This window comes from Paramormyrops kingsleyae, chromosome 10 (genome assembly GCF_048594095.1).
Source record: "Paramormyrops kingsleyae isolate MSU_618 chromosome 10, PKINGS_0.4, whole genome shotgun sequence".
NCBI lineage: Eukaryota > Metazoa > Chordata > Actinopteri > Osteoglossiformes > Mormyridae > Paramormyrops > Paramormyrops kingsleyae.
The window spans coordinates 21,596,591-21,610,083 of NC_132806.1; the positions used below are offsets into that span (position 1 = coordinate 21,596,591).

The 13,493-nt window shown below is 39.4% G+C and overlaps 1 protein-coding gene across 31 annotated transcripts in view; it reads right to left on the reverse strand.

The window, feature by feature from the left end:
* LOC111859848 (protocadherin gamma-C5-like) overlaps positions 1-13,493 on the reverse strand; it is a 219,694-nt gene that overhangs the window by 99,319 nt on the left and 106,882 nt on the right. The window contains exon 1 of one of the 31 annotated variants that reach the window (XM_072717480.1): positions 9,658-12,370. The exons of 27 other annotated variants lie outside the window; for them this stretch is intronic. In XM_072717480.1, the coding sequence (XP_072573581.1) occupies positions 9,658-12,078 (2,421 nt within the window). In that variant the 5' untranslated portion in view covers positions 12,079-12,370. Of the gene's footprint in view, positions 1-1,576; positions 4,229-6,451; positions 9,080-9,657; positions 12,371-13,493 lie in introns of those variants that run through there. 3 more of the 31 variants (XM_072717491.1, XM_023842918.2, XM_072717479.1) reach the window with 3 other exon arrangements.

Genomic DNA, 13,493 nt, shown 5'->3' on the forward strand with positions numbered 1-13,493 from the left:
ATTTATTCTGATAAACAAAATCAAAAGTGGTTTCATGAAGACCAGGATTAAGTCAAGTGCCTTCCGTGGCCTGACCGTTCACCAGACCTGAAAGTTATCTATGGAGTGTTCTAGAGCAGAATGCACTACTCTGAGAACATTCCCAGAAATGCGGCCCTGAAGGCAATGCGTGGCCCTATTCCTTATCAGGTCTTGATAACAATGTATTCTTAGATGTTTTCCTATAAGAGGCACACTGAACATACAAATGGATGAGATGAGAATGTTCAGATGAAATGATTATACTAAGGAAATCAGAGAACATGTGGTGAATAGAACATTTAATTTGTAAGTAATAAGTAGTTTTGACTTTTTAAGTTATAGATATATTTTATAATATTTATTCTTTGCAGTATAAACATTTTCATAAAATATTGGCTGAAATGATTTCTTAATAAATTCAAGGACTATTATAAGCAACAATGACAAACATTTTTATGCTAGAGAATACCATTCATATATTATTTATCTACTGATAAACTGTAACCCTGAGGTGACATGGTGGTGCAGTGGTTAGCACTGCAGCTTTACAACACTGGGCCCAGCGTTTGAGTCTCCGTCAGGGTTCCGTGTGTGTGGAGTTTGCACGTTCTCCTGTTTCGTCTGGGTACTCCGGGTTTCCCCCCACAGTCCAAAAACATGTTGGAGTTACCAAAGTGCCCATAGGTGTGAATGGTGTGTGAGTGTGCGCTGCCTTGCACCTGTGGTCTCCAGACCCCCAGCAACCTTGAATAAGTAGTTACAGAAAACGGATGGATGAATTATAATCTGGCAACAGTTCAAAGGATCCCTGCAGGGTATATGTCTGGAAAACACTTGAAAAAACATGAGTCTCTCACAAAAAATCTGCCTGCATTTTTACAGTTCCATATCAACTACATGTGTTTGGATACAGCAAAAGATGAAAAAGTGGACTGCAGTTAATTTCAAGAGAAAATATGCATCCCAACTGTAAATATAATAAAAAAAAAAAAAGCAGAATACATATTAAAACAGTACTCTGCATTTTGTGTACTGTGACCTGTGCTATAGACTTTTAAATTATGATATTGACTACATCTGAGGCAAGATGATATCTAATTTGATGCTCAGAATGTGCATCAATAGCAGATAATCTAAGACCTTTGGGTGCTGAAAGAAATGGATCCATACAATATTTTAACTACAGCCCCCAAAATTATGCTCGGTCCTGGCCAGTGGCTACAAGACGAGAAAGGTAATCACTGATCAAAGATAATGCAGGAATTTGATGAAAAATAGGGAACACAGGAGAAGAGAGCTGGAAGACTAAGACCAGAAAAGGAAAGGGGTAAAGCACCAGTCCAATCTGCATCTGGGCTTCTGTTTGTTCCAGTAAACAATGACAGGGTAAATAAGAACAAAGCATGTTAAATGACCCCCGGTTTAAATCAACCCATCTGCGAAATATGTATGACATACAGGGTCATTAGTTAAAATATGAAAAAATAAACCACGACAGTTAAGGGGAGGAACAGGGTAAACATAGTAATATAAACTGATGCTTATCTATTCTCACCTCATCTTCCCAATTCTCATGTCCCTCTATGTCTTGCTTTGCATGTTGCACCGTCGGTGTTCCAGAAGCATCCAGACTGATGACGCTCTGACTACACGGCCTGCCGTATTTCAGGTCACTCCTCCTGGAGTCAGTGGTCCTGCAGACGTCGTAATTGTACACGTGCTGAAGAGTTCCTGTACCTCCGACGTCTGCGTAAAGCGGTGGGTAGTACGGGATAATTGGGAGATTCCCACCGGATTTATAAAACATCCGCTCATGTCTCCACCTGTAGCACTTTACTGACAATATGGTTATGATGGAAACAATGAAAAGGAAGGAAACTACAGCCAAAGCTAAAATTAAATAAAAAGTCAGGTCGTCATTATAATCCCTGTCGTGCGTAAAATCTGTGAATTCCGAGAGTAGTTCAGGGAAGCTGTCCGCCACCGCCACGTTGACGTTGACTGATGCTGAACGAGGCGGCTGTCCGTTGTCCTCAACTACAATAGTTAACTTTTGCTTTACAGCATCTTTATCACTGATCGGGCGAATAGTTCTGATTTCTCCATTCTGTAAGCCCACTTCGAAAAGCGCCCTCTCTGATGGCTTTAGCAGTTTATATGAGAGCCAGGCATTCTGTCCGGAGTCCACATCAACAGCCACAACTTTAGTAAGCAGATAGCCGACATCTGCTGAACGTGGCACCATTTCAGCCACTAAAGATCCACTAGTCTGTACCGGATAGAGAACTTGAGGCGCGTTGTCATTCTGGTCTGTAATAACGAGGGTAATAGTCGCGTTACTGCTAAGTGGCGGGGAGCCTCCATCCTGTGCCTTGATATGAATCTGTAATTCTTTAATTTGCTCGTAGTCAAAAGAGCGCATTGCGTGGAGAGCGCCATTCTCTGCGTTGACTGAGATATAAGATGATGTTAATATTCCATTAATTTCTGTGTCCACGAGAAAATATGATAAATGCGCATTATTGCCCGTATCCGCATCGCTCGCTTTGATGGTAAATATGGACGCCCCCACTGCGTTATTCTCCATAACATGAGCAGTGTATGTCTTACGTTCAAATACTGGCGCATTATCGTTGATATCAGACAGTTTTAGAGTTAAGGTCTTGTTAGCAGAATATGAAGGTGAGCCTTTATCCACAGCCGTGATAGTTATATTATACTCAGGGACTTTCTCGCGATCTAACACATTGTCGGTTGTCAATGTATAAAAATTAGACGAAGACGACGTAATTTTAAAGGGTAGGTGTGGATTAATGGAACAAGAAATTTCTCCATTTTTACCGGAATCTAAATCTTTTATGTTTAACAGCGCTATAACGGTACCCGATGCAGAGTTTTCAGATATGGGGCTAGAAAAAGACATCAGTGTAATTACAGGTGCGTTATCATTCACATCGGTAATTTCAATGATCACTTTACAGGAATCAGTTAATTCTCCATTATCCGTTGCCATCACATCAATTTCATGCTGTTTGGCTGTTTCAAAATCTAGTGCTCCGCTTACCGTAATCTCGCCGCTAAAGACGTCCATATAGAATAGATCAGCAACAGTATGATCAGAAAACGAATATTTTATCTGCGCATTAACTCCTTTGTCTGCATCTGTCGCACTTACTTTGAGAACTGCAGTACCTTTGGATGCATTTTCAGGTAAATGAGCTTTGTACACGGCTTGGCTGAACACTGGGGCATTATCGTTTGCATCTGAAACTACTACAAGTATTTTCATTGTGCCAGACTTCTGTGGACTTCCTCCGTCAAACGCGGTGAGCATGAGATTGTGCTCCTCTTGTATTTCCCTGTCCAGCGCGGACCTTATCACCATTTCTACGTAACGAGCACCATCAGGGCGGGATTGTTGTTTTAATACAAAATGCTCACTAGGACTGAGGTTATATCCCTGAATGCTGTTTACTCCTACATCAGGATCTTTGGCGCTTTCCAAAAGGTATCGAGCTCCTGAACCGATCAGTTCACTGATATTTAATTGTAACTCCTTTTTGGTAAAAACCGGAGCATTGTCGTTAATGTCTGTTATTTCTACATCTATACGATGTAGCTCCATGGGATTCTCCAGAATGATCTGGAAGTGCAGAGAGCATAGAGACACTGGGCCGCAAAGCTCTTCTCTATCTATTCTTTCTCTCACAACCAGCGTCCCTTTATCAGTATTCAGACCGATATACTCACGACCATGTTCCGTAAAAACACGAGCTCGGCCAGATTTCATGCGCTGTATATCCAAACCGAGGTCCTGTGCGATATTCCCCACAAACGAGCCTTTCACCATCTCCTCTGGAATAGAATAACGGACTTGTCCGTAAACATCATTTGCGATGCAAAAGCACAAGACGAGAATCTGCAGCTGCCATTTCCAAACCTGTCCAATGTTCCCAGCAGTGAGGAGGAAACAAAGAAATATCATGGTTTCTGAATGAAACAAAAACCTCTTTATATTAATAAGACGAGTATCCGATATTGTTCTATATTATACTGATTAAACGAAAGAAAAACACAAGAATCACTGCTGATCTGTTGTATTCCATGCGCTGAATACAGCCATCCGTTCTCTGGCGCATTATCTGAGAGTATATAAGGGAGGTACCGGGCAGAAGCGTTTAAACCTCACACAGCGATCAACAGCGGCACTCAGAGCACTCAGCAAAAACTGCAATTTTTCATATTCTACTCAAAATATGTAATTGAAACATATCGTTTTACATATTAGAAAATGCCCAAAGTCACAATATTGTTTGAATAATTGTGTTGTCGGGAAAAGTTACATTTTTCATTGCTAACATTTTTCAATCCAGTTGATTTTTTCAATAATATCCAGTACAGGCGTAATTCATCATTACATTCATTTTTTGTGTTTTCTTCCTTTCTGCCTTGTAAGTCAATTTCAGAAGGACAGGTCCATGCAATATAATACAGTGTCATCTGAAGCAAAATCTATTTTAACTGAAAAACATAAAGTTAAAAGTACCACAGTACTAGCTGGGGTCGAAGCCCATGCGAAGCACTTTGCAAGCTTCACTACTGGTGCTATTCCCATCACAAGGGGTATGTAGAGCTCCGCATAAAGTCATTATTATTATCTGGCTGAGAATCAGATGAAATTGTTGAAAACCATCATTCATCAGCAGTCTCTCAGTGATGCACAGGATAGCAGTCAAAACTAAAGTAAACACAATTGCAGAATTTGCCAAAGGTGTGCTTCTACAAAAATGAAGTCTTCTAAATTATACAAAATGTAATCTTGCACAAAGAATCTCATTCATTTAATAATAACTTTTTGAGTAATATATGGAAAATAACCATCAAATTAGTCAGAAAAGTTATTGACGATTTATGATTTAGAATTTTTTAAAATTTAGGAATTTTTCTCCCAGCTAGAGTACAGCTCATACCAGCTACATTGGAAATTATGAGACCAATCGCGCATAATAAAATTACCACAATTTGAAATTTATATTATATTCTTATATCATTTCAAATGCTGAAATATCAGTACTTGCATAAACAATTAGCTGATTAAGGTCCAGTTGTATACGTCCAGTATATACTGGCTGGTACTGGATGCCTTTTATTTTGTGTATTTCCATTCATTTTTATTGCTTATTAGTATGTCTTTGTAGTATCAAATTATTGTTTCATTTTAGCATATTACCACCTATATTCTATCTGCTTATCCTCATCAGTGATACAGGTGAAACTGGGGCCTACCTCAGATACTATAGGACACAAGGCTGGGGTACAACCCAGACAGTATTCCACTCCATCGTGAGGACACACACACACAATTATACATGATGGGCAGATTAGCCTGACTGCATGTCTTCAGACTACAGGAGGAAACTTGTGTGACATAAGGACATGAAAACTACGAACGAACAAAGATGAGACCAAATATGAATCCCCAACACTGGAGCTGTGAGGCAAAAGTACTACTCAAGGTGTCACCTGAAATATTATAAGGTTCGATATACAGCATGAGTCATATTATAATATAGCACTGAATCTAGATTTACAATGCTTCAATGATAAGGCGTAAGACTGAATGACACCATGGAGAGTTCCAGTCTTTTTCTGGAAGATCAAACTCTCTACAACTGTCAGGTCACCTGAACTGCAACTGCTTGAAAGGAGCTGAAAGACAGCATGAACATGCAGACGTGAGCTCTAAGGTAAGTGGACCATCATGACAGCCACCATGAAAACAAATGAGCAATCCCATTGCAATGCTAAATCAACCTTAAAGCAGTACTGTGCATTCTACTTACTGCAACTTGTGGAAATGATTTTTAAAATGATGATGGCAATACTTTTCTGGAAAACATGTTGATTTGAAAATGTGTGCCCTAAATTTTGAATGTTACAATACTCTCAGTGTCTAAAACTATTGCAAAGAGCAGTATTATTCAAAACAACTGCAACAGGTAAACATACAAATAACTTTTGATGATACAATTATGCTGTATTATCATACAATGGAAGATGTATGCACATGCCAGGAAAACAATAATATAAATTCAAGAATAAATAGTACAAGTTTTTATATTATAAATAATATATACATCCAAAACTATTAGTTCTAAAGGATCATACTGTTAGAATTCTAAAATACTACTTAATATGTTTATACTCAGTTTCCTATTTTGTTATTAAATATTTACAATGATAAAACCTCACCATCACCAAAAAAGGTCACCTAACAATTCCACTGTGACGATTACAAAAGCTTTAGAGGGGGAATATTCCGTTTATCATTTTTTGTTCAATGCAGTTGAAATAGCTGTCAGTTTAAACGCACCCATTCCTGCATCCATCCATCAGAAACACTATAAAACAGATACATATCTATTCTCACCTTGTTTTCCCATCTTTCATTTCCTTCTATGTCTGTATTTGTATGTGACAGCGTCTGTGTTCCACTGGCATCCAGACTGATGACGCTCTGACTACACGGTCTGCCGTATTTCAGGTCACTCCTCCTGGAGTCAGTGGTCCCGCAGCCCTCGTAATTGTACACATGCCGAAGAGTTCCTGTACCTCCGACGTCTGCGTAAAGCGGTGGGTAGTACGGGATAATTGGGAGATTCCCCCCGGATTTATAAAACATCCGCTCATGTCTCCACCTGTAGCACTTTACTGACAATATGGTTATGATGGAGACAATAAAAAGGAAGGAAACTACAGCTAAAGCTAAAATTAAATAAAAAGTCAGATTGTCATTATAATCCTTGTTGTGCGTAAAATCATTAAATTCCGAGAGCACTTCAGGGAAGCTGTCCGCCACCGCCACGTTCATATTGACTGATGCTGAACGAGGGGGCTGTCCGTTGTCCTCCACTATAACAGTTAGTTTTTGCTTCACAATATCTTTATCACTGACCTGGCGTATAGTTCTGATTTCTCCATTCTGTAAGCCAACTTCGAATAGAGGTCTGTCAGCTGGTTTTAGCAGTTTATATGAGAGCCAGGCATTCTGTCCGGAGTCCACATCAACAGCCACAACTTTAGTAACAAGATATCCAACTTCAGCGGAACGGGGAAGTAATTCAGCCACCACCGAGCCGCTAGCGTGTACGGGGTAGAGAATCTGAGGCGCGTTGTCATTCTGGTCCTGGATAGAAATTGTTACAGTCACAGTGCTGCTCAGCGGAGGTGAGCCTCCATCTTGCGCTTTTACGCGAAACTGAAAAGACTTTATTTGCTCATAGTCCATCGACCGCACGGCGTGAACCACGCCTGTGTCGGAGTTAACAGAAATATAAGAGGAAACAGGCACTCCATTTACAGATGAATCTTCCAGTATATAGGAAATACGACAGTTTTGATTCCAGTCTGCGTCACTGGCTTTCACTGAGAATATGGAGAGCCCGGGTGCGTTATTTTCTATTATATATGCGTCATATGAACTTTTGTCAAAAACCGGCGCATTGTCGTTCACATCCGACATCTTTAAGAGTAGAGTGACGCTGCTGGAAAGTGACGGGATTCCCTCATCAGAGCAGATTACAGTAATGTTATATTCAGACTGTGTTTCTCGATCCAACGAGGATCCAGTAACTAGACTGTAGAAATCATTTGAGGTTGATCTGATGCTGAACGGAAGGTTTTTATCGATAAGACAATGAACCATTCCATTACTCTCAGAGTCGGGGTCCTGCACGGTCAGTATAGCAACTACCGTGTCCTGGGGTGAGTCCTCAGATATTTCCTTTGACGACGACAAAAAGTTAATTAACGGCCTATTATCATTCACGTCAATAATATCGACTATTATTTTAGTAGAATCCGAGAAACCGCCGTAATTTTTTGCTTCAATATGGATCTGATAATGTTTTACTTTTTCATAGTCTATTTTGCCAACTAATCTCACCTCCCCATTATCTTCGTCAATCTCAAACAAATCTGACACGTCATCCAAACTATTTGAAATGGAATATGTCACTTTACCATTAGGACCTTCATCTAAATCAGATGCGCTCACTTTCGTTAGAAGAGTGCCTTTTGCTGCATTCTCTGTTATGGTTGCCTTGTATATTGCCTGCGTAAAAACAGGAGCGTTGTCATTAACATCAAGTACAGTTATATGTATTTGCGCTGTACCAGACATCGGCGGATTTCCACCGTCCACAGCCGTTAACAATAGCGTCAATTTTTCTTGCTTTTCTCTGTCAAGTGGTTTTTCTAACATCATTTCTACCGTTTTACTTCTGTCTGGCTGGTTGTGCAATTTCAGGATAAAATGTTCATTAGGTTCCAGAGAATAGGCTTGTAGGTCATTAATACCTACATCTGCATCAACGGCTTTTTCCAAGAGGAATCTAGCTCCCGTAAGAACTGACTCGCTTATTTCAATTTGCAAATCACTCTTCTTAAAAACTGGCGCATTGTCGTTGATATCTGTAATTTCTAATGCGAATCTGTACAGTTCCATCGGATTTTCTAAAATGATCTGAAAATGCAACGAGCACGACATTGTTTTACCACAAAGCGATTCACGATCAATTCTTTCTTTAACAAGGAGGACCCCCCTTTCTTTATCCAACTCGATGTATTCCGTATTGTCTCCAGTATATATACGGGCGTTACCTAATCTAAGCCTTTTTACGTCTATATCAAGATCTTGAGCAATATTACTTACTAAGGACCCTTTCGCCATTTCCTCTGGGATAGATAAACGCACCTGTCCATTAACGAAAAAAAGATATATGACAGATATTGATGCTACTTGCCATATTGTTGATTTGCCCGACATTTTCCTGGCGCCTCCAGATCAGTTATACAATATATTCCGTGCCTTACAATGAATTATCTTTTAATCTATGCGTAATCCTATACCGGATTTAACAAACAACATTAAACACCATATTCTGCATTTCGAAATAGGCTACTCACAAATCCTGCCCGATATATTCTTAGGTAACTGAATCTATACTTCTCTCCCCATCCTTCAGGATAATAAGGGGAGGTGCTTGAAATCCGTACCCTAAACGCAGGACACTGATCAACAGCGTCACTCTGAGTTCATACATGGAAGTGCAAAACTTCATTCATACAATAAAACTTAGACTGAATCACTAAACGTGAATCGTGAGTGAATAAACCACATAGAATAAATGACAGAGAATCATGCTAAAATTAATGTTACACTATTCCTATGAATGCAAACTCAGTAATTAGGTAGTAAAGCATATTAAAGATACAATATCTGTCGTTTGCTATCAATCCCATTGCATAAAACATTAGCGGAAAGAAATTATTGATTATACCAAAACAGGAAAAACATACTTTCCATGAAAGTAGAAAAGCGCCAAATCATTAATAAAAGAAACTTGCCTCCAAAGGATAACTCAACTGCAGCACATTTTTATTTTAATATCAAGATGTTGTAAAATTTAAGATCTTGCAATGGCAAGCATTATAGCACTACCAAGAACTGTATGAATTTTAGCAATAACCGTTAAGAAGCAGTCAACTAAAAAAGTTTTAAAAAATAATGCAATAATGCAAATGGAAAGACATGAACTTAGCACTCAAAATCAGGTATAAAGTACGAAACCTCACCTGAATTACATCTTCTTCACTTTCTTTCTCAAGACGCATTAGTGTCTGTGTTCCACTGGCATCCACACTGATGACGCTCTGACTACACGGCCTGCCGTATTTCAGGTCACTCCTCCTGGAGTCAGTGGTTCCGCAACCCTCGTAATTGTACACATGCCGAAGAGTTCCTGTACCTCCGACGTCTGCGTAAAGCGGTGGGTAGTACGGGATAATTGGGAGATTCCCACCGGATTTATAAAACATCCGCTCATGTCTCCACCTGTAGCACTTTACTGACAATATGGTTATGATGGAGACAATAAAAAGGAAGGAAACTACAGCCAAAGCCAAAATTAAATAAAAAGTCAGGTCGTCATTATAATCCCTGTCGTGCGTAAAATCTGTGAATTCGGAGAGTATTTCAGGGAAGCTGTCCGCCACCGCCACGTTAACGTTGACTGTTGCTGAACGAGGCGGTTGTCCATTGTCCTCCACTATAACGTTTAGTTTTTGTTTGATAGCATCTTTATCACTGACCTGACGTACAGTTCTGATTTCTCCATTCTGTAAGCCCACTTCGAAAAGCGCCCTCTCTGATGGCTTTAGCAGTTTATATGAGAGCCAGGCATTCTGTCCGGAGTCCACATCAACAGCCACAACTTTAGTAACCAGATAGCCGACTTCTGCTGAACGTGGCACCATTTCAGCCACTAAAGATCCACCAGTCTGTACCGGATAGAGAACTTGAGGCGCGTTGTCATTCTGGTCTGTAATAACGATGGTAATAGACGCGTTACTGCTAAGTGGCGGGGAGCCTCCATCCTGTGCCTTGATATCAATCTGTAATTCTTTAATTTGCTCGTAGTCAAAAGAGCGCATTGCGTGGAGAGCGCCATTCTCTGCGTTGACTGAGATATAAGATGATGTTAATATTCCATTAATTTCTCTGTCCACGAGAAAATATGATAAATGCGCATTATTGCCCGTATCCGCATCGCTCGCTTTGATGGTAAATATGGACGCCCCCACTACGTTATTCTCCATAACATGAGCAGTGTATGTCTTACGTTCAAATACTGGCGCATTATCGTTGATATCAGACAGTTTTAGAGTTAAGGTCTTGTTAGCAGAATATGAAGGTGAGCCTTTATCCACAGCCGTGATAGTTATATTATACTCAGGGACTTTCTCGCGATCTAACACATTGTCGGTTGTCAATGTATAAAAATTAGGCGAAGACGACGTAATTTTAAAGGGTAGGTGTGGATTAATGGAACAAGAAATTTCTCCATTTTTACCGGAATCTAAATCTTTTATGTTTAGTAGCGCTATAACAGTACCCGATGCAGAGTTTTCGGGTATGGGGCTAGAAAAAGACATCAGTGTAATTACAGGTGCGTTATCATTTACGTCGATAATTTCAATGATCACTTTGCATGATCCGGTTAATTCGCCAGCATCGGCGGCTTTCACATTGATTTCATGCTGCCTAGATTTTTCAAAATCAAGTGATCCGCTTACCGTAATCTCGCCGGAAAACCCGTTAATATGGAATAAATCAGTAGCACTCCGTCCAGAAAAGTAATACGTCAACTGAGCATTTACTCCTTTGTCTGCATCCGTCGCACTGACTTTAAGTACTGTAGTGCCTTTAGATGCATTTTCGGGTAAATGGGCTTTGAAAACCGGGTGGCTAAACACCGGAGCATTATCATTTGCATCTGAAACTATTACGATTATTTTCATTGTTCCAGACTTCTGTGGGCTTCCTCCGTCAAATGCGGTGAGGATCACCGTGTGCTCCTCTTGTTTTTCTCTGTCGAGCGCAGTTTGAAGCTCAATATCTACATATTGAGCACCATCAGGAGTGGATTGTTCTTTTAACAAAAAATTATCGGTCGGACTAAGTTTGTACCCATGTACTGTATTTACTCCTACGTCAGGGTCCTCGGCGCTCTCTAACTGGAATCTAGCGCCTAATCCGATCAGTTCACTGATATTTAATTGTATCTCCTTTTTAGAAAAAAACGGAGCATTGTCGTTAATGTCTGTTATTTCTACATCTATACGATGTAGCTCCATGGGATTCTCCAGAATGATCTGGAAATGCAGAGAGCACAGAGACACTGGGCCGCAAAGCTCTTCTCTATCTATTCTTTCTCTCACAACCAGCGTCCCTTTATCATTATTCAGACCGATATACTCACGACCATGTTCCGTAAAAACACGAGCTCGGCCAGATTTCATGCGCTGTATATCCACACCGAGGTCCTGTGCGATATTCCCCACAAACGAGCCTTTCACCATCTCCTCTGGAATAGAATAACGGACTTGTCCGTAAACACCGTTTGCGATGTAAATACACAGGACCAGAATCTGCAGCTGCCATTTCCAAACCTGACTGGTGTCCCCAGAATTGACAAGGAAACGAAAAAATATCATCCTCTCTCAATAAAACAAAAACGTTTTGATATCAACATGAAGGGCGTCCGATACTGTTATAGTGTTCAGCTCCAAACAGGTTGATTGAACAAAACAGATGCATATATATTCTGCAGAAGCCACTGCGATGTTCTGTCTGTGTTTTGTTGTATTCCGGGTGCTGAATGCTACGTGCACTATGAAATACGGCTAAATAAGGGTGGGCCTCGGCAAAAGGGTTTAAACCTCACACAGCGATCAACAGCGGCACTCAGAGCACTGAACAAAAACTGCACTCGACACATAGTTCTACAATTACATCATTAATGTATGGTATAAATTACACTCTCTGTCAATATCACAATTTTAGTTACATTTTATTTAACTAAGTAACCTATATATTCCTATTTGTGAATGCTAATGTTTGTTTATAGGCTAATTTTTCTCTGAAAGCTATTTTTCAGCATTTCTTTTTTGGTGTAATATTGCATTTACCAATTGTAATTTGCTTGATTTATTTCTATTGGAGCAAAGGTCATCTCTGTAGTGTAATGGTGACGTTTATCTTAGTGTAATGGTGAAGCTATCCTAAGAATAAGCTCATTGCATTCTTTAGGTCTGCTAGAGTGAAGAATTTAATGTGTTTAAATGGTCAATATAATTTTCAGAAATTTTGCAGAAAAGCCATTGAAAGCCAGTGTTCATTAGCAATCCCTGTGCATTGTCTATTGTAACAGTCAAATTCATGACACGGCCGGACTGCAGATCCAGTGAGGGTTTCCCAAAAAGACTGGTGTGGCAGCTGCTAAATAAAGATCTCTATGAGAAGCTGAATGATACAGTATCACATTTTGGGGATTAACCTATTACACATTTTTTTAATTTACTTTATCCTAAACAAAAAAAGCAATCTGTAAGAAACTACTTAGCTGGATAATGTTTGAACTTAACAAAAAAAAATATGCATTTAATTTAGCAATTTTTAAAGTCTCTTATTGTGCCCAAAACATTGGCATAGAATTGTACTTTTTTTCAAAAAATATTTACTACTGAGAAAATAATAGGCATTAGACAAGACTGAACTTTAAATTTACCTCCATACAAAATAACTCCCCCATAACTATCATTCTGATACTATCCTTAATGTTACCTGATGCTGTTAATGTAATAAATGCAGTATATTGCTTTTACTGTTTTGCTGTCACCGTTTTATGGCTATCGTTTTCTGTGATTTAGTATGAGTAGAACAGATATTAACATAAAATAATATTAAAATGTACATTTTTACTTCCATTTTAATATGACAATGGAGTACTAATATTTTATAACCATATATTCATTCATAAAATTTTTCTATGTTTGCCATATAAAAGTCAAAATGAATGCAGGATTAATTTGCAATCTCTGGATATGCAACCCTGAAGTTCCTAGGAAAG